Raw genomic sequence first — 25,643 nt, 5'->3', positions numbered from 1 at the left:
TAGTTATTTATACATTGGAATGTGCCAGGCCTTAGATTTTTGTGATGTTAGCAGGCCACCGTCTCTCCTGTTACACAGGAAGACATCACTGCTAATTGTAGCCCGGCCCTGTATGACTTTTCTTTTCTCCCTCTGCTGATCTGGGAACGGAACAGTTTTGAATCTACTAAATGAAAATGCAGATGCACAAATGTCTGCCATATGTTGTGATGTCATGCATCTCTCATGATCCATGCTGTTTTTACTAAACAATGTCTCTCTTTTTTGGAGATTCTGCATTTGATTGTGCAGTCAGTGGATTATTCAGTCAAATATGTTTGAATGTATAGCACAAATAAGTGCCTGAACTGTAAAAATAATAACAGTAAAGCAACAGATAAAAAATTAATAAAACCTAGATCTTTAAATCTGCATGTAATTTGGTTACTTGGGGGGCAGCAAAACAAGTTGCTGAAAGAGGCAATATTAGCATTGGGAATCTGTTTCCTGGCTACCTCCCTCTTGGTCTTGTCCGAAAAACACATGGCACTTTATCAGGTAAATGCTTCGCCAGGCTCACTTGCTAGTTACTCACTTTGGCTGTCATTTGTGGCTAGCGTACAGTGGGTTTATCTTGAGTTTTTTTTTGGCTGAAAAATAGGTCCTTGCTGCAGCAGAAAACAACCGTGATGAGAGCTGTGAGAGGGAACCAAAACAGTAAAGTTGGCGGGCGTAAAAACCGAAACAATGACATGAAAGACGCTACAATGCTCCATCGAGCTGAGGGGAGGTTGCAGAGTTAGGTGATCATTATCTGTAGGTCTGTCTCTCCAAGTGACATCTTGATCATTATACACATTTGACCCATTGTTCATAAGAAAATATGGATTAGTGCAGCTTTAAATCTTGGGTTAGTGGAATATAGCTGTAAACAAAAAACAAAAATTAGCACCATTTGATTTGATAAACATCTGAAATCCTCCTCCTGCTGCCAACAGGCTTTTTCAAAAATGTTTCAAATAGTTTGGCCTCAGATTGTCAACTCGTCTCTTCTGTCAGGTGTCTTCCAACAGGCCCTGAAAACTGCCACAATCTAAACACGTCAGTCACTGATGAGCAATTATAGGCCCATATCAAACCTTCCGTTTCGAGACAGAATTATTGAAAAAGTTGTACATTTCAACAGCTTAACAGCTTCTGTGATATGCACTACATATCTGAGACAGTCTTCCAGAAAACTGAAGACCTTTCTGTTAGACGCTGCCTTCTATTAAATCAAGTAATTGTTTATTTCTCACACTGCACTGTAACTTTTATTCTTGTATTTTTATAACTGTCTAATTCTATTTTAGCTTGCTTTTATTTCTATCTCTCTATGTTTTATGTAAAGCACTTTGAATTGCCTTGCAGAAAAGTGCTATATAAATAAACTTACCTTGCGTTGGTGAGACTGAACCAAACAGAAAGCTGCAGGCAGTAAAAGCAAAAGACTGAGCTGAAAGATGCGAAAAGCTGCAAAGAGCTGATGAGAACAGCAGAGCTGAGTGATTACTACCAGTTTAGTAACTGACTTGATTTTATTCTAAAAAGCCATATTGCCTGTTTAAAGCTTGCAGAGTAATATACGGTTTGAAGAGACCTAATACTGGGAACTTTAGATGTTACCGCTGAGCATGACCATGGCCTCTTTCCAGTAGTTTCCTCACCATGTTGTCTTCCTTTTGACCTGGGCCTTTAATGTGAGTGAACAGGTGGAGCTGCAGTTGCACTGTGGAAATCCCCTACATCACCATGTGGCTTTAATAAGTAGACATTAGTAGATCAACAAATGAATGTTTAATGGACAAGAAATCCTAAAGGGTAAATATGAAGCATATTAGAGCTGTTAACGACTGTTTTGTCTTAATCACAGTAACAGGGACGTCACTAGGATTGAAAGACAGGGGGGGCTTAGCCCCCAGGGTATGTGTAACTTGCGTATGCAAAATCTTTGCACTCACATCTTTCGTTACTGTATTAGAGCTACACATAAGTCAACCACCAGTCAAGAAACCAATATGTTAACAAGTCAAAAGTGACAGACATATCCTCTTCTTCCATTTCTACTCAGTTCCTTCTGTCTTATCCTTTAAGATAAAACTAAACCCTAAGGCTAATTTCCTGACTTCGAAATGCAAAGTGGTCACATGAAACAACATCCAAAATGTCCAAAAACTGACAGAGGCCAAACAGCTAATAAGTTGGTAAGTTAAACAAATATGAAAAATAGCAGTACAAGAAAAAGAATAGGCATCACTGCATACTTTATCATGTAAGATATTAATACGGATCCTATTTAAAGTGGCTACTGTCTAAATACAATAACCTGATGGCGGAAGGAATAAAAGATTTGGAGTAATGATTACTGTAGGACTGCTTTCATTTCATTTTCACATGTGTATCTGTGGGGTAACATGTAGCCTACCACACAGTAGTAGACTACGTGTTACGGTGCGTACTGCACCGTGAACTCAATACAGCGAAGTATGTGACAAATTCTAAAGTTACAGATTAGCCTATTTGTTTCTTTATAATAGGCATACATAAATCACATGCCAAATCACTATTGGTCAAAACATTAATGAATAGGGGCGGCCTCTAACACCCCCAGTAAGAGCGTTCTCCCCATGTAGGCTAGGCTGCGCGGCCCGGATTTGAATCCGACCTGCGGCCCTTTGCTGCTTGTCATTCCCTCTCTTTCTCTCCCCCTTTCCTGTCTATCCACTGTCATTATTAAATAAAAAATAATCAAAAAAATAAGTTTGCCTTTCCAGTTCAATAAACCAAGTACTGCCATCTGACTCACCCATCACAAGACAATGTTACAATGAATTATATCATACCAAAGCATTGTATGGCTCAAGACTATGGCGATATAGTATTCACTAAAAAGCACCCAAGCAGAAAGCACAATAGTAATTCTGAAACGTGATTGACTGAAGATACAACAATCACACAACACAGCTGAGCGCAGGTTGCAAAATAACAGTCACTTAGTCAGCTGGCAACTTCACAAACTGCAAAAGCCAACATATACTGCACTTGACCACTAAGTCTCACACAGGCCTATAGCAGCATCACAAAATTATGATGCAATACGTCTGATATGCATGGCATTTCAATAAACTTAAACTAAATATGTACATTATCTGGTCACACGGTCACAAAAGGTTGTATTAGCCTAGTCAATTTACAGATAGCATAATAGCTCTTACCTTTAGAAGTTCTAATTTCTTGTCTTTTTCTTTGCAAAGTCGCAGATCAAATCCTCAACGTCAAGCTCCCTCAGCAGCTCGCTAAACCCTACTACACATGCGCTGCTGTGTGTTGGTAACTTTACAGGCAACGCAATAAATGTCTCCGGTGGACAGTGAATATAGAATCCACTCCCGTGGTACCGTTTCACCGTTGTGAAGGTGTCGGGTCTGTGCCTCGTTAGTGAGAGAGCGGGTCTTTCTGCCGCCAGCCTCGTTCCCCCTCCGAGATGCTGGATATTTAGCCGCCCGATTCTGAAAGGCTAATGTCCCTCTGGGTATAACTTCCTCCCGGACGGTCTCTGTAATCGGTCCCCGTAGTTCAGGGTCTTCAGAGATGATGGTACCTGAGGTGCTATTACCTTGTTCTGTAATGCTGATGACCGTCCGGCCTCATCTCTGTCTTTTTCCACAACAACTTCGCTAAAGTTAACGTTAGCTACCGTTAGCTGTGGCTGAGTGTAGCTGGTAGAAGGCAGCGATTCTTCCAAGCTAACGTTGGCTAGCGCCTCGACATCCTCCTCTTCGTCATTCCCAGCTCTTTTAAAAAAGCTTTTTTATTCGCGGGACATTTATTATAGCAGCCGCTTTCACTTCCTTTTCCACACTTTCACTCGCTGATACAACCCAATCTGACCGGGGATCAGTTACTAATTAATTCCACTCTTTCAATCTCAACTCGTTCTTAGAAAGCTGATCTTGAATCAGTACGATGTAAACAACCTGCTCTATGCCCACCCACCTTTATCTTTAGCCAATCTACACAGTGCATGCGGCCAGTCATCATACTGACTTATAAAACACACAATCACGATACTTCATTTTTTGTAAACAACTTTCATTTTATTCTGATTGGATAATTATCACCATAATGATTAATGCCCATTGGGTAATCCGGGCTTGATCGCAGTTTGCCAACAAGGGCGCTGCAGCACCTCCAGTGCGTCTATGCGGTGCGGTGCATCATCTTGATAGCACAACGACTCTTTGTAGCCTACTTCTGTCTAACTTCCGACTTTTCGGCTTTGTTTATTGTAGCTGGATATATCATTTGTTGCATCTAAATATGAATGAGGGGATAAATCGAATTGTTGTTCTTATTATTTAGGGGGGCTTAGGAACATTTTGGAGTAGCTTCAGCCCCCCTAAAATAGGCCTAACGACGTCCCTGCACAGTAACTCCAATCTGAATTTTCGAGTCTATGAGGGACCTTTATATCCCATGCTAACATTCAAGATAGGACGATATGGTTCATGCAAAAACAGACAACAGCATGGCAATGAGTAAACATGATTAAATTACTTAAATCTCTCCCTGGTCTGAAATTATTAAGCCTCTCTGAGTTAAGTAGCCATCTTGCACAGTGTGGATTTTCTGAAGCCTAAAAAGAGAGCCAAGGGGAGATGCAGAATTCTAGTTTTCTCTCAGACCACTTGAAAGAATTTTTGCTGAAATATATAAATTTTGCTCAACGACGCCAAATACAAATTGCCTACTACAGCTTTGAGAAAACGGATTTGTTTTACTGGAGTCCACTGGTGGAACATTATGATTCTTAAATTAGCTCTCTTTTAACTTAAAACTATCATAATGCACTTTAGTTGGAAATATCTCAATATCAAATGACATAATCATATAGTTGAAGGCTGCTGGAATAAAAAGAATGCACAACCCGGGAACAAAACAGCTCCAGTGCTTTACCCAGATGCCTTGATTGTCTGGCAACAGTGAGGTTATTCCATTTGCAATCATTTTATGGACTTTCACAGACACAAGTAAATTGAAACAAGACACAATAGAACCGATCACTTCTGGCTCTCTATTCAAGAAAATTCCTGAATCAAGTTGATTTTCTTTGTAGTAGCATGGAACATTTTCATGCCTACTGGTACTAACACATAACCACCCGGCAAAGTTCCTATGGCTCATCAGAAACAATTTTCAGAGAAAGAAATTTGACTGTCAAATCAAAACTAAAACCAAAGAGCTAAAAAGCTTCAGGGACTGCAGAGTTGGGTAATAATTCTCGGATTTCACCACTAAGAGCAACTCCTCTCACATGACATGTAGGAATTATATCTGTTGATGATAATACGATATAACAATTTCTTTAGGGACGCTTTAGGAAAAACAAATGCCAATACATTGAGGGTGCAATAATTAGCATTTTAGCATCAGTAAGTCATTCTAACACTGGATATGTCGTAGTAACCATAAAACAACTTATAATTAAAGCTGAATAGACTGGCAGCCTCTGCATTCATATAGCATGCTGTAAAAAAATCACTTTAATATAACACATTACTCACAGACAAACTAGTATGTATACAGTTATTGTGAGAACACAATTATTGTGCTACAGAGTATTATTCCAGTACATGGCCAGTGCCAAATCGTGCTGCAGCTAATGCTAAATCAGTGCGTTATTTTTGTCACAAGACAAGAGGATGATGTCAGATTTCCCTTCATAAAATTAATTTATGTATGAAAAGAAAACAGAAAAGGTACACATTAAGTGCAGCTCCTAAGCAAGCAAAATACACTCTACATGGTCTGATATTACATAATAAACAAACTATGGAATTAAGCCTGTAGGTATTTGCAGTTATGAACACGATAACCGTATTCTGTGGCTGCAACCATTAGATATTTAGTATGAGTTATTATGGATGTACCTTCATGTATAACGCTGTAAAGTTAGTGCCCTTTTTTAGCATAGGTTTATTTCAAAATGTGAATTTACTTAGGCGTGTGAGCATGCTCACTGTGTTATTTTGTCCTGAGCACAGTGCCCTGCTATGTGAATTGAAATGTCATTTCTAAGCGTAGCTATTCCTGTGTACTGAGTTCTACTCGGCGGTGAAATGAAATGTGTAAGCAGTAGTGCTTATTCCTTTCCCTCGGGGTAAAGGATTCTTAGATACTGAGTCTTTCAAAATAAAGCATGTGAGAATATCCAAGAACTATCACACTAAACACATCAAACATTAGCAGCAGCTGAAAATGTTAAATGTACAATACAACAGCTATTATCTTTTGTGTGTAGCAGTGAGCACGACAATTAAACCCATCACATCCTTTGGAAATAGGATTGCTTTGTGTAGTGAGTAAGCAGCCAGTAACACGTTTGCTGTGAGAGCTTTCGGTGTTCCAGCAATGCAGAGGAGTGAGGAAGGTCCCTTTAGCTGTTGCAGTTATTCTCCCCGTCTCTGCCGACAACACAACATCGGCTCGCTACACCAGTTGAAGAACAAGGCACAGACACATGGGGAGGAAGGAAAAAATGAAACATGTCAACCAATGCTGTAGAACAGTGATCTCAAGAGGGCTGGATCACTCCCACTGGTTTTTCTGCCTATCAGTGTGCACTGCCTGTGAGGTGGAACACAGCGGGGGAAGATGCTTACACTGTCGCTGGCTATTGTGTGGACAGGGGGGCTCCCTCAGAGTGGATGATATGCATGCAACAGACATTTCCACCTGCGGATAGCGATCTGTGCTCTACGCTTCTCTGAAACGGATTCTCTCAGAAGAAGTGCTGACACTCTGAGGTGCAACTTGTTATATAATGGAGAAAAAGTCCTTTTCCATTTTTCTTTGCATTTGATTGAGAAGCTTTAACCTGCATGTTAGCAGACTTACAATATATGTCAAGTTGAATCTTTTACCTCCAAGTCAGACATTAATATGTCCTGATTTAGGCGTGTAGTAATGGCTCGGAACCCCCAGCGTATCTCGGGGAATACCCTGCTGCTGAATGTGAGCCAAGACAAAAAATCCCTGTCGAGGACATACCAGCAGTGGCTATGAAAAAAATCCAGACCAAAGACAAAAATCAGGCAAGTGCTATTTCATGTTATCTTTGTCAATCATACTTCTATTTATTATATACTGATTCAAGCATTTACTGTATGTAGAACATACAAGACTGTAAAACATTTCATGTGAAATGTTGACAGAAGCATTTTATTAACATTACTGCTCAACAACTGGCCGCACAATGTTTTCTCAACTGACGGTGTCAGATGCAATGACATTGATTAAAGGATATGAGGCTACTCTGTGCACCTTTAATCGAAAGGGAAAGAGATTAGACCAGTGTTATTGTGGAATATAATCACCTTGGTCAACAGAAACTAGCATTAGAACTCTGATTAGAAATCACCAAGCTCAAGGCAGCGCCATAGCTTTGAACTAACTTCGAGGAATTGTGAGTTTCACTAAAATGCTGATATATTGTGATGTTCCTTACACTGGTATTCTTCTTTTATGGGGTCATAGGCTTCTTTATCGTTAGATATACATATCGTGAAACTATTGAAATATGGTAATGTTACAGTGCGGTTCTTAAAATAGCAGAAATAAAAATAGAATCGAGAAGACGATTAAAAGACAAAACCGATTTTCTTTTTCTCCTCTTACAAATGTCACAACAACAAAGAGGGCAAAACTCAGGTGGTACTTAATGTATAAATCTCATTTTGGAGGATGTAACTGGAGCTGTGTGGCTTCCTGCAGGGTTGCAGCGGCAGGTTTATGAACCACATTTTCCTGGGATTGTAGTGGGATCTATACAGTAATACCCCATGCAGTCACTCACTGCCATCATACCCCTGTCAAGCCAAACTAATTAAGCTGTGTGATGTCTAATCGCCTCCTATGTCGGAACTTGCTTACTACTTAAGATGTGCTTTAAGGCAGAGTTGAAAAAATCTAAACTTTTTTCTTTAAAGGTCCAATGTGTAGGAATTTCTCCCATCTAGCGTTGAGATCATATATCGCAATCAACTCTCAGCAATATGTCCTGTATGTCCCTTACCGGCTAACGTATTTCAAGATGGCGCATGAATATGGAGCGTCTACCCAAGGGGTTAAGCTCAAGGTTTGCTTATGTTCACTCCTTACATATACCTACACTCTCCGTCTCTGTAAGATTGGGAATGATTGAGATATCTCTTGGCACAGCTATCAGAACACTTACAACTTTCAGACAGGTTGCTCACGTCACATTTACGCTGTCTCTGTCAGTTGGAGGCTGCGCAGTAAAGCTGGCCATCACCGGAAAAGTGCTTCTAATAGCCTTCACTGGTCTCCGTCCAGAGACACGGGGTCTGTTGGTCCATTAATATATATGTCAATGGTTAAGCTTCGCTTCAGAACTCGAACCTCCTATGGCGCCATTTTGATGCTACCTAGCCATCACCTCCCGTTAGCATTCTACTGACTAGCATTCATTTTGACGTCCCTTGACAGTGAATAACTTTACATCTGAAGCGTTTAAAGACTATTTGTCCATTGTTTAGTTCGAAAGAAACACGACAACGTATAAAAGGTTCCATTACCTTGTATCTCACGTTATGGCTCCGTAGCAGACATTTTTGTAAAAATAGGCTAACGATTGTGTCACATAGTAGAGGAATTACCATATAGTACAGGATAAGCTCGCAGGCAGTATCGACTTACATGAGCTGTTTAGGTTTAATTACTGATGTTAACTAGCATTTTAGTTAGCAATAATTAGCCTTTGCCCATGTTATCTCCTTACATATACCTACGCTCTCCGTCTCTGTAAGATTGGGAATGATGAGATTTCTCTTGGCACAGCTACCAGAAGACTTCCAACTTTCAGACACGTTGCTCACGTCACATCTACGTTGTCTCTCTCAGTTGGAGGCTGCGCAGTAAAGCAAGAGATCACCGGAAAAGTGCTTCTAATATCCTTCACTGGTCTCCGTCCAAAGCAACGGGGTCTATTGGTCCATTATATACTGTCTATGCGTCTACCCCAGTTCATGCGAACGCAAATGTAAAATTTCAAGCCAAAAGGAATACTTGGAATTGATGGTGGTGGTCAATATTCATGAAAAAGGACAAGTTTGTGAACGGGCAACACAGATTTTGACAATGAACAACTAAACACGTTACACACTGGACCTTTTAAAGTAACTTATAGTTGCTTTCACTATCATTCAATGAAACCTCTGTAATTTCCAAATGCAATTTTCTTAACCAAAATGCATCCAAAGGAGTTAATCATCATCAAATGTTGTTCACTGTTCCTCTAACAATGTCCATACCCAAATCCTGGGGTGTGTCTGATACATTTTTTTGTCGGTCAGTAAATTTTCTGATGCAGTGACCTAATTCCATACTTTACTATTTACGACATACTGTTTTGAAGTTAGTATATTGAAAATAAAAATACTTCATGAATATGTTTTAAACTAACTGGAAATGATATAATTGCGCCGTCAGACGTCAATCAAACTGTACCATAGTCGTTAGAATACATGGATGGGCTGGGAACCATCAATGTCTGTACCAAATTGTTTTTTCAAACATTTGTTTATTGATGAGATGTTTCAGTCTGGACCAAAGTGGTGGGCTGACAGACATAGCCATCCCTTGAGCCACACAACCAGCATTACTAAAAACTAATGCACTTTTAATTAGTACATACATTTGCGAATGTAGCGTTATCAGCGCCATGGCCAACCCGCAGAAAGCGCACGCTGCGATACATCAGCTTGTGTCGTATTTACCAAACCTGCAGTTCATCGGGTAATCAGCGCCTTTCTCCGCCCACTATGCCGTAAATTGCGCTGTAGCAAAGCGTTAAGTACTGGTGCTATGATACGGCTGAGTGCAGACTGCGATATTCCCACTGCTGATGCTATGACTGAAATGATCCTGATGCCAATATGCATGACTGCTTAATCTGTAACCCTTAATGATTTTGTGTTCACTCAACTGACAAAGTGTGATCCTTGTGGCAAAAATCCTTTCAGCTCGTCTCCTTGGCCTATGTCTTCGTCTTGCTCGGATTACTGCTGCTATTTCACCAGGAGGCATATGCGAGGAAATCCGCTTCCAGGTTTACACCTGCCTTTAAGAGGCGTTTTTTGTACATACCATGGAATATATAATTAGGCGCACTTTACGCTTCCCCTCCCATCTCTTTATGGAAAACTCCCACTCTCCCCTTGACCCTCCCGTGAATGCATATGCATGATACGGAAAAGCGCAATTTGCCATTTTCAGTCCCCGCGACAGGCAGTCTGCGCTTTTACCTCAGTGCGGCCTGTTTGTACATACCTCGCCATGCTTTTACTCGCATGTTGCGAAACAATTACGCCTGAAGTGGGCGCAAAAGCGTTAGTACATCTGGCCTCCGTCTTACTAAACTTGGCATTTTCATGCAGCATGTGGAGTATGGCCTAAATAAGATATAATGACTGGCCTCTTGGAGATGTTGCGGCAACAACATCAACAACATATTTTTTTTGTTGGTAGTTGTGGAACATCTGACTCTTTGTACAATGTGTCTGTTTTCTTATTTTTAATCAAGTCAGAGTAAAGACCGACAGAAGCTTGTCATGGCTAACAGCTCTTATCATTTTTGGTTTATGGAATCATTTGGATTATCAACTTGACACATGGCTAGCTATTAGAACAGCTATTTAATCAATAGACATTTTATTACTTTTCGGACTATAGAAGTGATTACTGTGATGTGCCTTATTGTATTTTTCGTTTGTGAACACTGCTTCATATTAAAAATTTGGACAAAGTTTGCTGATGCTTATGAATGCTTTTTGGAAACAGTTGTACATTTTCTAAATACAATGTAAAAATCTCATATACAATGCATACAACATACTCTGGTGGCATTTAAGACATGCTCATATATAAAACATCTGCATTTGTAACTGCTTTATCAGAACATCAGGTGCTATTCTGGGAAAAAGATTCCATTGAAAATGTCCAAGGGAGTTTTGTTTTGAAATCTGCAAAGTAGTCATATGATATAAATATTGCATGAATGTGCCACTTATGTAGATTTAATAGCTTTAAGTAACAGCATGAGCTTGACACACACACAACATGCAAAACACTTTGAGAGTTACCAGTTTTTTTCTTTCAACATTCCCAGTATTTCTCTACCGTTTTCAATATGAATAACCTTATTGTGTTCTCTTACTGCAAGGGAACATCAGATAGCCTCTGTTTTTTTAAGTCCACCTACTGTGAAGCAAACGCCTCATGAAAGCTGCTGGGATGCCAATGACTCAATACTGCTTTCTATTTTGAGTTCTGCCAATGACTGAATTTTTACTGAGTCGGAGGAAAATAGTCATATCTTTCAGATAATACAGCTGGAACAGCTTTTTAGCTTCAAATGGATAAAATGGAGAGAATGTTTTTTTTCCTGAAAATACTGAAACACGTATGTATTTTGATCCTACGTATTATATTCCCGTTCTTAACATTAACTTGAAGATGCTGATGAGAAAATGAAGAATGTTAAGGACTCAGCAACTATTCAGCTGCAGCACATGTAGTACATTTAGCCTAGCTGTGCTAATGAGACCCCGAGGGTGAAAACATTTCAACTCTAATGACAGTCATAATCTAATAGAGATGAGGTCCAATGCAATGGAAAAGTGAAGTTGAAGGAGGTTAATTTAATCTTGGATATGTTGTTGTTGTAAAATACATAATACATATTATGCATAATATATATATATATATATATATATACATAATATGTATTATATATATATATATATATATATATATATATATATATATATATATTTTAGACTAGTGTACCTGTTTATTCTTCACAGCTGGGATTCTGTTCTAAATATATTGCACAATTGAAATCTCCCCTTCAACATGAATTTGCCCTTGGATTTTTCAATTGCCTTTCACCAAACACCATTAAAGAGTTAAGTAAATAGGATAATGTAGTCTATTGATTCCTATAGTAACAGTGTGCACTATTTTCTTCTTCACTATGGAAACATGGTTTTCCACTAGTGTTGAAAGATCTTACACTATTTGTCTCAACTAATAGTGTTCTTCAAATATTGCTCCAGTTCTATTGAGTCTAATTAAGTGAGAAAAAAAAATTCTCATTGTTTTATGTATTTTCTTTTCAGATTCCGAAACAACAGAGGATGAAGGTGACCAATTTGAGACCAAAGAAGATGGTGGGGATGTTGAGGACCAGGCTGTGCATACAGGTATCCACCATGTTTCCAGCTTGCAATTATTCCTTTAGACAAATGTGGATTTTGTTACATTTCTGTTTTACTGATTTCCACCAATGCTACAATATTGCAACATTTATAGACATTAATGACAAATCTAAAACTGGCCACTTATGGGCAACATTGACATATTGTCACTTGATAAAGTTATTATGGTGAAGGTTTTAGCAGCAACTTCATCTACATGATGAATGTAAATTCAATATTTGCTCTTTTAGCCCTGTGAAACCTGTGAAATACTGGCTCTTTAGCTGCTTATTGCTCCACTGTGTTGTGATCCAGTCGCTAAGTTAGTCTGTGTCCGCTAGGTGCTGGGTATGTAATGTACAGTATGTAAAATGGAGCTTTTTCTGTGAAAACAGCTGGCTGCTTTGGCTGAAAACAAGGCTGATGAGAGATGAGTTTGCATGCTGGAAAAGCTTGTTTGATAATCAATGCAAGAACCTGATTGCTTACCTGTATCATATATCGTATCTCCTCTTTACATGAGATGCAGTGATGGACACATTTGCAGAAGATGACAGTAGAACACATGGATATGAGGATCACTCTATCACAACCAGGCAAGGCAAAGAAACATGCAAATAACCCTAGCATTTAAAAAAAAAAAAAAAAAACTCAGGCTGCTGATTGTATTATTGGACTCAGATTCCCTACTAAAATACCATGAGAACACAATGTGAATTAGTAACAACTTACTGATTCCAACAGATTTTGCTTCAAACCCTTTATTTCAGGAGCCAGTCAGAGAATATTTCAAGAGAATCGCCCCCACAAGCCCTCCCACCCCCATCCCCGAGACTCGTCAAACGTCCCTCCACCTCTCCAATGCCAAGCCGCTCTGGTTCAACTACACCTCTCAGCTTGCGGAAGAAAACTGTTGTGCCAATCGATTACCAAGACACAGTGCCTGCTGAGTTTGAAGAAAAGGTTAAGCAGCCTAAGTCTGCGTCCCAAAGCAACACCCAGGACTACCGAGCACAGACTCCACTGAGCGACTACTCCCGGAAAGAATTTACTCTCAGACCATCCCCAAAGCTTACCAGGGCAAGCTCAAAGGTTTTTGAGAAGGTTCGTGGCTTAGAAGAGCGGAGACGAAGCCTCGATATTCCAGAGGGTTCCATCTCAGCAGGATCCTGGGCTGGGTTCAATCGGGCTGGATCTGTAGATTCAGATGATGGAGGAAGCCGCTTGGGCATCTCTAGAGAAAGTTCAAGGGAAGATCTAAGGGAGGCTTTGAAAGAGGATGCTGCTGAACGAAGATCTATGTTTAAACAGAGAGCTGCCTCACTGGAGGAGAAACCTCGCTACTCCCAAAAAGTTCAGGACATTGAGAACAAGTTCACCGAGGAGCTCCAGCGCATTAAGAAGCTTGTTGGCAAACCTCACCTGAAAAAGTCGTTTTCAACTGAACAGCTCACTCTAAAGAGCAGGCAGCGCCAGCCTTTAAGGAAAATTGAACCTATTCCACCACAAGTCCTTCAAAAGCTCCAGGAAAGGGAACGTGCCCAGTGGGCAAAGGAACAGAGAGAAAAAGAACATAGTCAGCAGCCAATGCAACAGCAACAGCAAGCACAGCAAGAACAAAATAAGTCCCAACCCCAAAAGACAGCAACGACTGTAACAGTCAGTAGATTTGGAGAAGTTGCAGGCACCCCAGAGTCCATGCAGTTATCTGACTTACCAGGACAACGATCAGTGAGAGAATTAAGTCGAGTCAGTCCAGTAATGGAAATCATCCAGAGATCATCATCACCATCATTATATCATCAACAAAGGGCAGAGTCGCCAAGCAGAAATGTTGCTGAGATGACATTACGTAAGGTTGAACGAAGGCCGCCAAGTCCGCTTGTACAGAGGGTATCTCGAATGCAAGAATCCTCGCATATCCAAGAATCGCTTGTGCAAACATCACAAAAGGATGAGACTTCAGGGAGAAAGACGCCAATAGAGGTAGCATTAAGAAAAATTGAAAACAGACCTGAAAGTCCATTGGTACAAAAAAGGGCTGCCATTGTGCAAGACCTTCCTCCTCAACCTCCTCCAAAACCCCCAAGGATGTCACCGGTCACTCCAACGGAGGAGAGAATGGAAGTGGATCCATCCAAACCAGCCCCCAAGATAAGAATCCCCACGATTATTGTTGAAGATGAAAAGATGGAAGAGGATGTTCACGTGAAGTCAAGTGAGCCTCAGCAGAATACTGCTAGTGCCAAAGAGGGACGACAGCTGAAGACCAAAGGGAAGAACCGTCGCCCTCGACCCATGTCTCCAGAGTTAGGTTAGATTTGTTGTGCTTCTTTTATTTAGCTTGGGAAGTTCAAGTCTGCTTGCTTTTCATGTTTAATCAACCAATTACTCATTCCTTACGAGAGGGGATTTTCCTCTAATTTGATCACAGGGAAAAAAATGACTTCAGGCGTGTCTTTTGTTGAACTGTGCAGATTCTTCAGATGATTCTTATGTGTCTGCTGGAGAAGACCCAATGGAGGCCCCTGTATTTGAGTTTCCCCTGCAGGACACTGTAGCATCTGCTGGTGCAGATGTGCTACTAAAATGCATCATTGCCGGCACCCCCCTTCCTGAAGGTAACATGTTGTACTGGTGTGTTTTAACATCAAAGACCTCACAGGTATTTTTGAGTTGTATATTTAAGCAATCAAATCACAAATAGCTATTATAATTACTATATAATACCTGTACTATATATTATTATACAAATAGCAAATCATTCTTTGTCTCCTCTGTCTTCTCTGTTAAAGTTACCTGGACGAAAGAAAATATGGAAATAACCGGCATTGCAAGTTACGCAGTCAAAGCGGAGGGTGAACGACACACCCTGCTCATCAGATCAGCTGGAATAAGTGATGGTGGAAAATACTGTGTAACTGCTGTTAATCAGGTGGGAAAAGCATCCAGCAGTGCCACCCTTACAGTCAAAGCAGGTACGTTTGACTTTTGGGATACCAGATGACACTAAAATGAGTATATACTGTATAGTGCTGTTTTGTGGTGGTTTGCCTTCACTCTTGACTCTTCAAAACGTGAAACCTAATCTGAAATCGTTTGATTAGCATTAATATGAAAAGGAAGTTATTTTAAATTAGAGCAGTTCAACCAGACAGGATTATGGACGTTAACATGAAAAGCATCTTGCGGCTGTGACTACCACGACAGACATGTTGTTTATTGTTTTATTGTCATCACCACTGAAATATATCTATGTCTATGTCCATTTAACTTGGAGGTCAGTTGTTATTATAAACTGAAAATTGTTAGAAGAAGAAGAAGGCCATTGTACCTAACAAAAATTTGAAAAGCTCTTATTCTACATCTTAAAAAAAAACATCTTCCCAACAGGGCATTGTGTTTCAGCTGATTTCTCCCTCCCTTGTCATTATTTCACTGAGCAAAATGTCTGTGCCATATATTCCAGCTGAACAACCTCACTTATAGTTACCATAGCAACACAGAGGCGAAACTGAACCTATAAATTGCCCACTGAGGCTCACTGGCTCCACCCACTGTGAATCCACTATTGTTTGGATATAACATTTGACATCTCAGACTCTAATTATATTTTATGGGGGATTTTTCTCTCTCTTTCTCTCTCTTTTTTTTTTAAATACATGAACTCCTTGAACTCCTGTGTTCTTATTGAGCTGTGCTCTCAGGAACAAAACAAAAAAAGTTTACAGAGACAAAATGAAAGGTACATCTAGGAATTGTTTGTAAGCAGGATTGTCTGAAACTACAAAATGAACCATAATGTAACTTTGTCGCTTTTACAGAGTCTGTACAGGAGCCAAAGGGAAACCTGGGCGTGCGTAGGGATATCAGCAGCCCTATTACATCTGATGAGGAGTATCTCAGTCCGCTGGAGGAAGGCATGGATTTTGGAGGGCCAGAGCTCAAGCAAACTTTTGACACACGATTCCGGGAACCCCCTGCATTCCTGGTGAGACTGCACAGAGCTCGGTCTGATTAGATACTTAATTGACTTTTAGAGTATGGCATTTGTATGTTTAGCATTGACACTTACTCGACTGCATTTTTGACTGGTTGGTTGCAAAATATTGCATGGAAATGTTTTATGTACAAGATGTCCCTGATATTATCGATATTCATTTTCCCGTATGAATGTGTTGTCTGACTGTGTGGTCATCCTATCAACACATCTGTCAAATGAAACTTACAGGTAAAATGCATCTCTCAGCTTCTAACTTACATTACATTTCAAACAGGTAACAATGAGTGATCAAGCTGTCATTGAAGGACAGGAAGTTACCATGTCTGTTCGAATAAGTGGACAACCCAAACCCATGCTCTATTGGTAGGTTCCCCCCCCCCCCTCACTTCATCAAACTACTTAAATTCATTGCTTGCACGGGTAAGGGAAACAACTGTCTCTGTATCACACAACCCATGAGCAAGCTTGCTTGACTGCATAGTTTGTTCTATGGCATGCTGCTTTATTGCATCAGTTAAAGGGGAAGACTGGAAGATGAATGTTTACTGCCTCACAATCACCAGTCTGACGGAATGAGTCTTAATAGGGTAAAGGGAAGCATGGCGTGCTTCCCCCATTTACCATGGAGCTGCTCAGTGCCCAGAAACACAAATGTCTGGCTGAGCTAATGAGCTCTTAGACAACAATCTGGAATCCACATGCGATGCTAAGGCCATCCAAAAAGAGCCCCGATGTGATTACACTTCCTTACAAGGGTCCTTTAGTGTTTGTAGAGCACTTCCTTATATGTTCTATGAGCCAGTGGTTCTTTATTGCCGTTGTTAGCTAGGACAGCAGCTTCACAATACGAAGCTGGTAATATTCTATATTTGTCCCATGAAAAGACCAAAGCCGGCTATATCTGATTCCTCTGTGCCATAAAGCTCTGTAGGTGGCCCCCTCAGACCTGGCATTAACATGCGTCTTGGGTGATCCGATCACAAGTGGACAGCTCTTAGTACGTAAATTCACACCTGGCATTAGAATGTGTCTCCACATGCATCTTGAGTGACCACTTGTGATGGGATCTTCTCACTTCCCCACACACGTATAACATTTCCAATTTCAAAGACTAAATCCGTTGTTGTCTTTTACCGGCAGGAGGCAGCAATGCACTTTCCATATCTAGTCTTCTGGCAATTAAAAGAAGAAGCAATACAAGAAATACATACTGGGTCTATTCCGTGGCGTGTTCCAGGCGAACCAAATCGGCCAAGATGTTTGACACAGTTGAAATATTTCGCTATGAGCTTTTCAAAAATTTCAGAAGTCATGGACAAAGCCAGGTTGTGCAATATTTAATATGACGCCGTTTGCGCGCGAATGAGTACGTACTTAATGCAGAGGACGTCAGTTAAGTCAGTGGTCCTTCAACGTGGCCCAGAACACATCTGCCTACACACTGCTAAAAGAATGTGGCCAGCTCCGAATGTGGTCTGATCTCAGTGCGTCTTGCGGCGCATTCACACCTGTACAGCTGTTCACTGGTGATTGGATCATCCAAGACGCATATTAATGCCAGGTCTGAACAGGGCCTTTGTCGAGGAACTACTAAAAACACATCAATGAGCCACACAGTTACCTGGGTGATCTTAATAACTGTGATGTTCCTTTATTACCACAAGCATGGGAACATAGGGATTTTGAGTTAATCCTACATCTTGCTGTACAGTAAATACTCACAAGGGCACCATCTTAGGTGTTGAATTAAGAGTTATTTCTCACACTTCCCAGATGGTCTGGTGTCATGGTCTAATTATCCATGCAGCACGGCTCGCTAATTTTCTCCGTTTTGCAGAGAAGAACGAGAACAACACTAGTGTATTTTACTGATAAGGCAACAGGGCACCCACTGTTGTCACCAGTTACCTTATCTGTAACGGCATGTATTCCATGTTGCTTTATCAGTACAATGCATTGTCATGAACTGTGTCAGCTGAACAGTGCATCCCACACTGGGAATTTTGAATTAGAACAAATCATTACAGATCGAATACTCAATTTGTAACGGTAATTTGAATTTCATATAAAAACTAACTGCCTTACTCAGTAAGACTAAATGAATTGACAGATGGACTAACACATTGTAGGTGTTGGTCTTTTCATGGGATTTGTTAACAATAAGTGCAATGTAGAATAATGCCAGCCTTAACCTTTAATACAGAAGACAAGAATAGGCTGAATCATACAGGCAGGTTCTTGGAGTTAGTCATGACTCTTGAGAGACAATAGCAGAAAAGAATGTGCTAAACATAATATTGGCAGTCCTGGAGAATGTATCCCACCCAACACCCCCTTTATACCAGCCAGGAGAAAGCTTGTAGTTGGGGAAAAGTGTGTGCTTGGTCATCGATCATTGCATAAATTAAGTTTAAAAAAGCTCTGTGTGGTTTATGCATGATTCATCTCTCTTAATTCTCCTCTTATGTAGGCTGAGGAACAGAGTTACAGTAAAAACAGGCCCACGTCACATTGTACGTGAGACAGAAGATGGCGCTTTTGAAATGACCATCAAGTCAGCAGTGAGATCGGACTCTGGGATTTACACCTGTAAGATCATTAACGAGTATGGGACGAAGCAGTGTGAAGGAAAGCTGGAGGTAAAAGGTATGCTTCTTTTCTAACGTACAGGTTTGTTGTCTTTAAGACTGTACAAATCCACATCTTACTTCCTTTCTGTGTTTGATGAATGGAACTGTTTTTTTTAAGTTTTATCAGGTTAACTACTTGCAACATTGTGACTAAATTGCTCACACTAATTTACTTGTTAATCAGCATATATATATTGATACATTGTGACCATTGGCTAGTTCGCAACACCAACGTTCAGGTATCACTTAACAGCACTCTTCAGAAAATGTCCTTTATTTGCACCCAGCGCCACCAGTGGAGCCAGGCCTGGCTGTCATTCGCCCGGTCAGAGACATCACAGCCAAGGCTGGAGAGACAGTTTTATTTGAGTGTCATGTCATCGGACCGAAGGACACTGATGTGGACTGGCTTGCAGATGGGAAACTGATCCAGCCGGCGTTGCTCAACTGTAAGATGCACTTTGATGGGAGAAAGTGCCGGCTGCTGCTCAACTCCGTACACGAGGATGACAGTGGCACATACATGTGCAAGCTCAGCACAGCTAAAGGCATGTCTCAAGAATACAAATCACAATATGTGTGATATAAAATGGAAATGAATAGGGGTGTAATGAAACATCGATCTGGATCCATATATCGATTCAATGATCACCGATCCAATATTATTGATACATATCTTGCATTTTGATGTGCATTTTTTTTATTGAAAGGAATAGTTTGTTTTTCATTTAAACATCTGGAAGAGCTCAGGAATAAAGTTGTCAATTATTCCGTAACTTTTTGTGAGTTGATATAAATGTAACTGTGTTAAATGGACATATTATATCGTATCGATCACAGGCCCCTGAATTGAATTGAATTGAATCGTACCGTGGCAGGCTTTACGACATCAGCAAATATCTTATTGTTGTCCAAAGAATCTATATAATATCATACTGTGACAAAACTTGTGATTTACACCCCTAAAAATGACTTCATCTATTGTCCTGCTTGTCTCCTCTGCTACTTCTGAACTGAAATGTTGACTCTCCAGAGGAAGTGACTTCATGTGGCAAACTCAAAGTCATCCCTTCAATTGAGCCTCTCTTCACTCGCAAGCTGGATGTTCTAGAAGTGATTGAGGGCCGTAACGCTCGATTTGACTGCAAAGTCAGTGGGACGCCATCTCCTAAGGTCATCTGGAACCACTTTGGTAGGATTGTACCTAATTGTTCTTGCACCCAGGTGTCTCACAGAACATCTTAAGTTTAAAGGTACAGTTCACCCCAAAATCCAAACTACATATTTTTCCTTTCAAATGCATCTTCTGGCACCACAAGTCGAGCGTCATCTAGTTCTGTTATATTCCAGAGAAGGCAGACATTTCTACAGCCGATATCTCCAGCACTGGGTAATTATAAAAATAAAAATAAAAATAATCTAGATTGATAAGAAGCACTACAGGTATGAGGAAAAAAATGTATATTTGATTTTGGGGTGAACTGTCCATCCAAGCCTGTGAAATGATCGATTCTTACCTTTTTCGTTTTATTTCTTACCCTCTCTGAGTTTTGCTGTTGATTTTGTGATTTATAACCCACTTTAGAACTAAAGTGATGAATTGCTCTTTTTTTTTTTCTTTTTAGACCATCCGCTCACAGAAAATGAAGACATTCGTATTCTTCAGGAAGGAGGCCGCCACTCTCTTTTCATTTCTCATGTGACCAATGAGGATGAGGGCTTTTACACTGTCACCGCCCGTAACAGTCACGGCGAGGCAGAGAGCTCCGCCGAACTTTACATACAAGAGCCACGGCCAGCCATCTCCTCACAGATGTAAAGATCCTGTTATTCTTTGGATGTTGGCTAGAGCTCTTGTGCATTTCAAGGACCTTTCTAGATTATGAATTATAATATGTTATAATTCACATATTCTGCTATGTGCTACTCTCTCCGTCCTTCTGTTCCATGTCTTCCCTTTTAGGGCTAAACTGGAGAAGATGCCATCGATCCCAGAGGAGCCAGAGGTCCCAGAGAATGAGGTGGAGCGTTTCACTATGCCGGACTTCATCAAACCCCTTTATGACCTGGATGTGATCGAGGGAAAAGAGGCTGTGCTGAAATGTAAAGTCGCTGGTTTGCCATACCCCACCATCGTCTGGTTCCACAACGGCAAAAGGATTGAGAGCACCGAGGACAGAAAGATGACACAGTGTAAGTGTTTGAAAATGGATTAATATTCAGCCTGTAAAAGTACTCAAGCCTTTACAAAGCAGTTACACTCTGGGCAATTTATTTCAGCTTCTTAAAATTCTTTCATTGAAAGTTAAATTAAAATGAATAGTTTATCAAAATGGAAATTAACAAAAACCTTAGCAATTACATAAAGAAAAGGAAACTTCAAGGAAAATCAATTGGGTTTGTCTTTGCTTTAAATGAATCCCCAGTTATTGCAGTATGTAATGTATAATGTTCAGACAGAAATAATCACAGGAACAATAAGAATTCCCTGACTTTTATTAAACGTCACTTTTGTGTAAAACATATGTATGGACTCTATTGAATTTATAATAACATATATATATATATATATATATATATATATATATATATATATATATATATATATATATATATATATTGTTATACGAGACTAAACGACAAAGTATGTTATTTGTCAGTGCCTTCCATATGACAGTTACATAACCAATTCATATAAGCATTTTTTCGATCTGCCACCTGTATAGTTAAGGCCTGGTTGGGTTTAGGCATCTACAACTACTTGATTAAGGTTAGGGAAAGATCATGGTAAAACTTGTGTTGACAGGATGTAAACCCCAGTCACTGGAGTCAAATTCAGACATGTTGTAAACCTGACCATCCAGCCCAGTCTCCTTCATAAGAGGATTTAAAGCTCTGTAACGATATCACGCTACTTCCGAGAATGGACAGTTAATACTCGCACAACTACAAGAGTTTGCTTTTCAGACATTTTAAATGATTCAGAGTATTTTAACATTCATACATTTTTCAGGTCTAAACAGTCTCATTTAATAGGCAGGGATTACGTTTAATTTCACATTGTTACAGAAAGCTGAGTTGCATAAGACCAGTATACCTTATATCCTTCTTTCTCTGCTTTCTCCTGTAGTCCGTGACGTCCACAGCCTGGTCATCCGCTCTGTGTGCCATGCCCATGGTGGCGTCTACAAGAGTGTCATCTCTAACAAAGTTGGCAAGGCCACCTGCTACTCTCATCTCTACGTCACGGGTGATTTTCTCATTCCATTTCTTTTGGCACAAACCATGAGACAAAAACACAATGGGCTTCAAACAAGTACTCGTACTAGCAGATTTGTTCGGGCAAAGGCCGATCAGAAACATTTATGGACCTCTAATTCCATCGTCATCATTTTCAGATATCCTCCCTGACCCTCCCGATGGCACTCCGGTGATAGAATCCATCACTGGTAAAACAATCACCTTGAGCTGGAAGAAACCAAGGAGGCTGGACCCTTCCATTGGTATGTGGGGGAGACCTCTAGCTCACCAGTAGAGTATGCGTCCCATGTAGGCTGAGTCCTTTGAAGCGTTCTGGTTTCGAGTCCGACCTATGGCCCTTTGCTGCGCGGCCCTTTGCAGCATGTCATCCCCTCTCTCCTCCCATTTCCTCCCTATCTGCACATCTAATAAAAAATTTCAAAAGTCCCAAAAAATAATCTTAAGTAAATAAATAAAATAACATTGTTTTGTTCACCAGATCAGATAATACAATTATATTGAAAAAAATGACATAATACAGACAAAAATAATACGTAAAAAGGACTTCATTTTATGCTTACAAAATTGTTTTATTTTTGTAGACTGATAAAAAAGTAGTTTCAACATCGTAGTGTAGATTTTTGCATGAAAGACTTTTTCTTTCCAGATGCCAGCTCCCTGATGTATGCCATTCAACAACAAGCCCTGGGCTCCATCCAGTGGATCATCATAGCTTCTGGCCTGAAGGAGACCACCTTCACCATCACCACCCTCTCCAAAGGTGTGCGCTATGCTTTCAGGGTCCTGACCATCACCTCCAAAGCCTTCAGCAAGCCCTCTTCTAACACCGACCCAGTGCAGCTTCTGGACCGAGGTACATTCAGGCTTTCAGAGCATCCATCCATCCATCCATCCGTCACTGTGTGCTAGGTTTATTCAATATTCTCTGTGTGTACATTTTGGATTTACTTCTAGGTCCCTATCTTCAGGAGGCTCCAGTGATTATTGATAAGCCAGATATTGTCCACGTGATGGAAAACCAGTCAGTCACCATCACTGTCACCCTCAATCATGTCAACGCTGCAGTCATCTGGAAGAGGTATCTCTGTCTCTGTTGTCAAGTTTCTTTTAATAACCTTTTTTCTTTATTTTATTTTTACATGAATGCACTTTACTTGTATTTTCCTGTGATACGTTTTCCAACATATACAGTATATACTTATATACAGTAATTGTTTTAATTTTAAATTTTATTTTAGTCTCATCAAATAAAGAAAAGAAACAATGTTCCAATATTCATAGGTTTCTAACAACACTGCAGTTGGATTTGTGGTTTTGTTGGTAGTTCATGATTAGTTCACTGGTCCAAGTCAAGTGGTATCTGGTGGCAAGGTTGCCACCTTTGGACCCCAGTGTATTACAGGATAGTCAGGGTGTATGACAATTCATACAGGCAGCTGTTTATTTCCAAGTGATTATCAAAGATTACAGAACAGTTAAAAAGTTTTTTTTGTTATTGTGCCCTGAATCACCCTCAAGCATGAGCCAAAACACACACCACACCTGCCCAGTGAGTCCGCTGCTCTGCTCTCCAACTACAACATATTAATCCTGGCTTACAATACAAACACTTCTCCACAGGAGGGGAGCGGTCCTCGCCAGCAAGCCAGGCTTGTATGAAATGACAATGCCAGATGATGACCAGCAAACGCTGAAGCTGCTTAAAGTCAAGAGTGCTGACATCGGAGAGATGCAATTTGTGGCCTCCAACAAGTACGGCAGCGACAGTTGTACCTTCAACATTGAGATGGCAGGTAGGCAGGAGATCGATCTGTCCGTCTGTCTGTCTAGTTAATGTAACTTGGTATTTCACCTTTGCAACTCTGTCCACAGCTCCCCCAACATTTGAAACTATCATGGAGGACCTGGACGTTTGTGCTGGGGAGACCCCTCGCTTTGCTGTTGTTGTGGAGGGCAAACCCATTCCTGACATCCTCTGGTTCAAGGTTTTTATCCATTTTAGCAGTCAAACATTAATTTACAGTAATACAGTTTATACCAAGATAAACTGAACTATACAGCAGGGTCTGTTTTTTATTTGAATTTGAGTTTAATTTTTTACAGTAAATGGAGATTTACCAAAACCGATCATTTTTTTTGTTATAACTCTTCAAAGAACCATTGCCAAAATGTACAGTATTTGCTTTCAGAATGATGTCCTGCTGTCGGAGAGCAGTCATTACACATTTGTGTACGATGATAATGAATGTTCCCTGGTGGTCCTTAACGCTCGCCCAGAGGACTCCGGGGTTTACACCTGCACTGCCAGGAACTTGGCAGGATCTGTGTCCTGTAAAGCTGAACTCACCATTCATGAAGGTAAGAGGTCAATTTATCAGAGCCATACAAACTCTAACACTCCTTGAATGCATGGCTAACAAGCTAAGTGAAGGAACTAATGTTTACCATTCAGTACTGTCATTATTGTGAGTCAGAGTTCCCTTCTTTAATAAAAACTTGCTCATTACTGTAGCTAAACGTAAAGAGGATCCAGTGGACGATGAGGAGACTATTCTAAGAAAAATGCGCAGACTCACTGACAACTATGACATTCACAAGGAAATTGGAAGGTAAGGCATTTTAAAGGCAGCATTTGAAATCCCATACTTTGATGCAATATAATGCAGAATAACCATTTTCTGCATTAGAACCAGTTTTTATTAAACACCCCAACATATGCTGTTTTTCCTCATGTCTTAATGCCTCCGTCTTGCTATTTTGAACAGATTTTGAATAATTCCGGACTTGAGTAGTAATGAACTGAGTTTTCCTCCTGATTTTTTTTTTTCCTCCAGAGGTGCATTTTCCTATGTGAAACGTGTGACCCAGAAGGTTGGCAAAATGGAGTATGCTGCAAAGTTTATCTCCACAAGGGCCAAGAAGAAGGCGTCTGCTCGAAGAGAGATGAACCTGCTTTCCAAGCTGGACCACGAGAGAATCCTTTACTTTCAGGATGCCTTCGAGAAAAAGAATGCAGTCATTATCATCACTGAACTGTATCCTTATTATGCTGTTAAAACACGAGTACTCTGATGCAGAGTACACATTTAGCCTTGAAAAGTAAGTGAAATGATATGAATGCAAGAAATGAGCTTTTTCACTTTTATTTATATAGTTGTACGCATTGTGTTGTTCTGAAAAGCTTTTTATGAAAAAGTCTGTCTTAAGAGTGAAATAAACATGTATACATGCATGCATACTGTAAATGATTACAAACAATTAGCAATTATTGTATAATGCGTCTAAAGTCCCAGAAAGAATAGCCTTAATGAATCTCTAAAGATGCCATGAGGAACTGCTTGATAGATTTACAAGGAAATCTACAGTAATGGAGTCTGATGTAAGTGCCGTGTTTTATGACTCCACAGCAAATCTTACACTAAACACTTCAATTTCCATGTCATGATCATATGT

The 25,643-nt window shown here is 40.2% G+C and overlaps 1 protein-coding gene across 2 annotated transcripts in view; it reads left to right on the top strand.

The window, feature by feature from the left end:
- spegb (striated muscle enriched protein kinase b) overlaps nucleotides 1–25,643 on the top strand; it is a 47,016-nt gene that overhangs the window by 4,550 nt on the left and 16,823 nt on the right. The window contains exons 2-23 of one of the 2 annotated variants that reach the window (XM_039818073.1): nucleotides 12,219–12,302; nucleotides 12,826–12,892; nucleotides 13,067–14,610; nucleotides 14,774–14,917; nucleotides 15,092–15,274; nucleotides 16,121–16,287; nucleotides 16,574–16,662; nucleotides 18,770–18,945; nucleotides 19,217–19,477; nucleotides 19,963–20,121; nucleotides 20,555–20,744; nucleotides 20,893–21,122; nucleotides 22,060–22,179; nucleotides 22,328–22,432; nucleotides 22,837–23,043; nucleotides 23,145–23,268; nucleotides 23,811–23,983; nucleotides 24,063–24,175; nucleotides 24,380–24,548; nucleotides 24,703–24,799; nucleotides 25,025–25,225; nucleotides 25,512–25,569. In XM_039818073.1, coding sequence (XP_039674007.1) covers nucleotides 12,219–12,302; nucleotides 12,826–12,892; nucleotides 13,067–14,610; nucleotides 14,774–14,917; nucleotides 15,092–15,274; nucleotides 16,121–16,287; nucleotides 16,574–16,662; nucleotides 18,770–18,945; nucleotides 19,217–19,477; nucleotides 19,963–20,121; nucleotides 20,555–20,744; nucleotides 20,893–21,122; nucleotides 22,060–22,179; nucleotides 22,328–22,432; nucleotides 22,837–23,043; nucleotides 23,145–23,268; nucleotides 23,811–23,983; nucleotides 24,063–24,175; nucleotides 24,380–24,548; nucleotides 24,703–24,799; nucleotides 25,025–25,225; nucleotides 25,512–25,569 — 4,661 coding nt within the window. The remainder of the gene's footprint in view (nucleotides 1–12,218; nucleotides 12,303–12,825; nucleotides 12,893–13,066; nucleotides 14,611–14,773; nucleotides 14,918–15,091; nucleotides 15,275–16,120; nucleotides 16,288–16,573; nucleotides 16,663–18,769; nucleotides 18,946–19,216; nucleotides 19,478–19,962; nucleotides 20,122–20,554; nucleotides 20,745–20,892; nucleotides 21,123–22,059; nucleotides 22,180–22,327; nucleotides 22,433–22,836; nucleotides 23,044–23,144; nucleotides 23,269–23,810; nucleotides 23,984–24,062; nucleotides 24,176–24,379; nucleotides 24,549–24,702; nucleotides 24,800–25,024; nucleotides 25,226–25,511; nucleotides 25,570–25,643) is intronic. The other variant, XM_039818074.1, reaches the window with a different exon arrangement.

The sequence above is a fragment of the Perca fluviatilis genome, chromosome 12 (genome assembly GCF_010015445.1).
Source record: "Perca fluviatilis chromosome 12, GENO_Pfluv_1.0, whole genome shotgun sequence".
Taxonomy (NCBI): domain Eukaryota; kingdom Metazoa; phylum Chordata; class Actinopteri; order Perciformes; family Percidae; genus Perca; species Perca fluviatilis.
The sequence above is the reverse complement of the archived record's forward strand: the minus strand, read 5'-3'. Positions and strand labels throughout refer to the sequence as shown.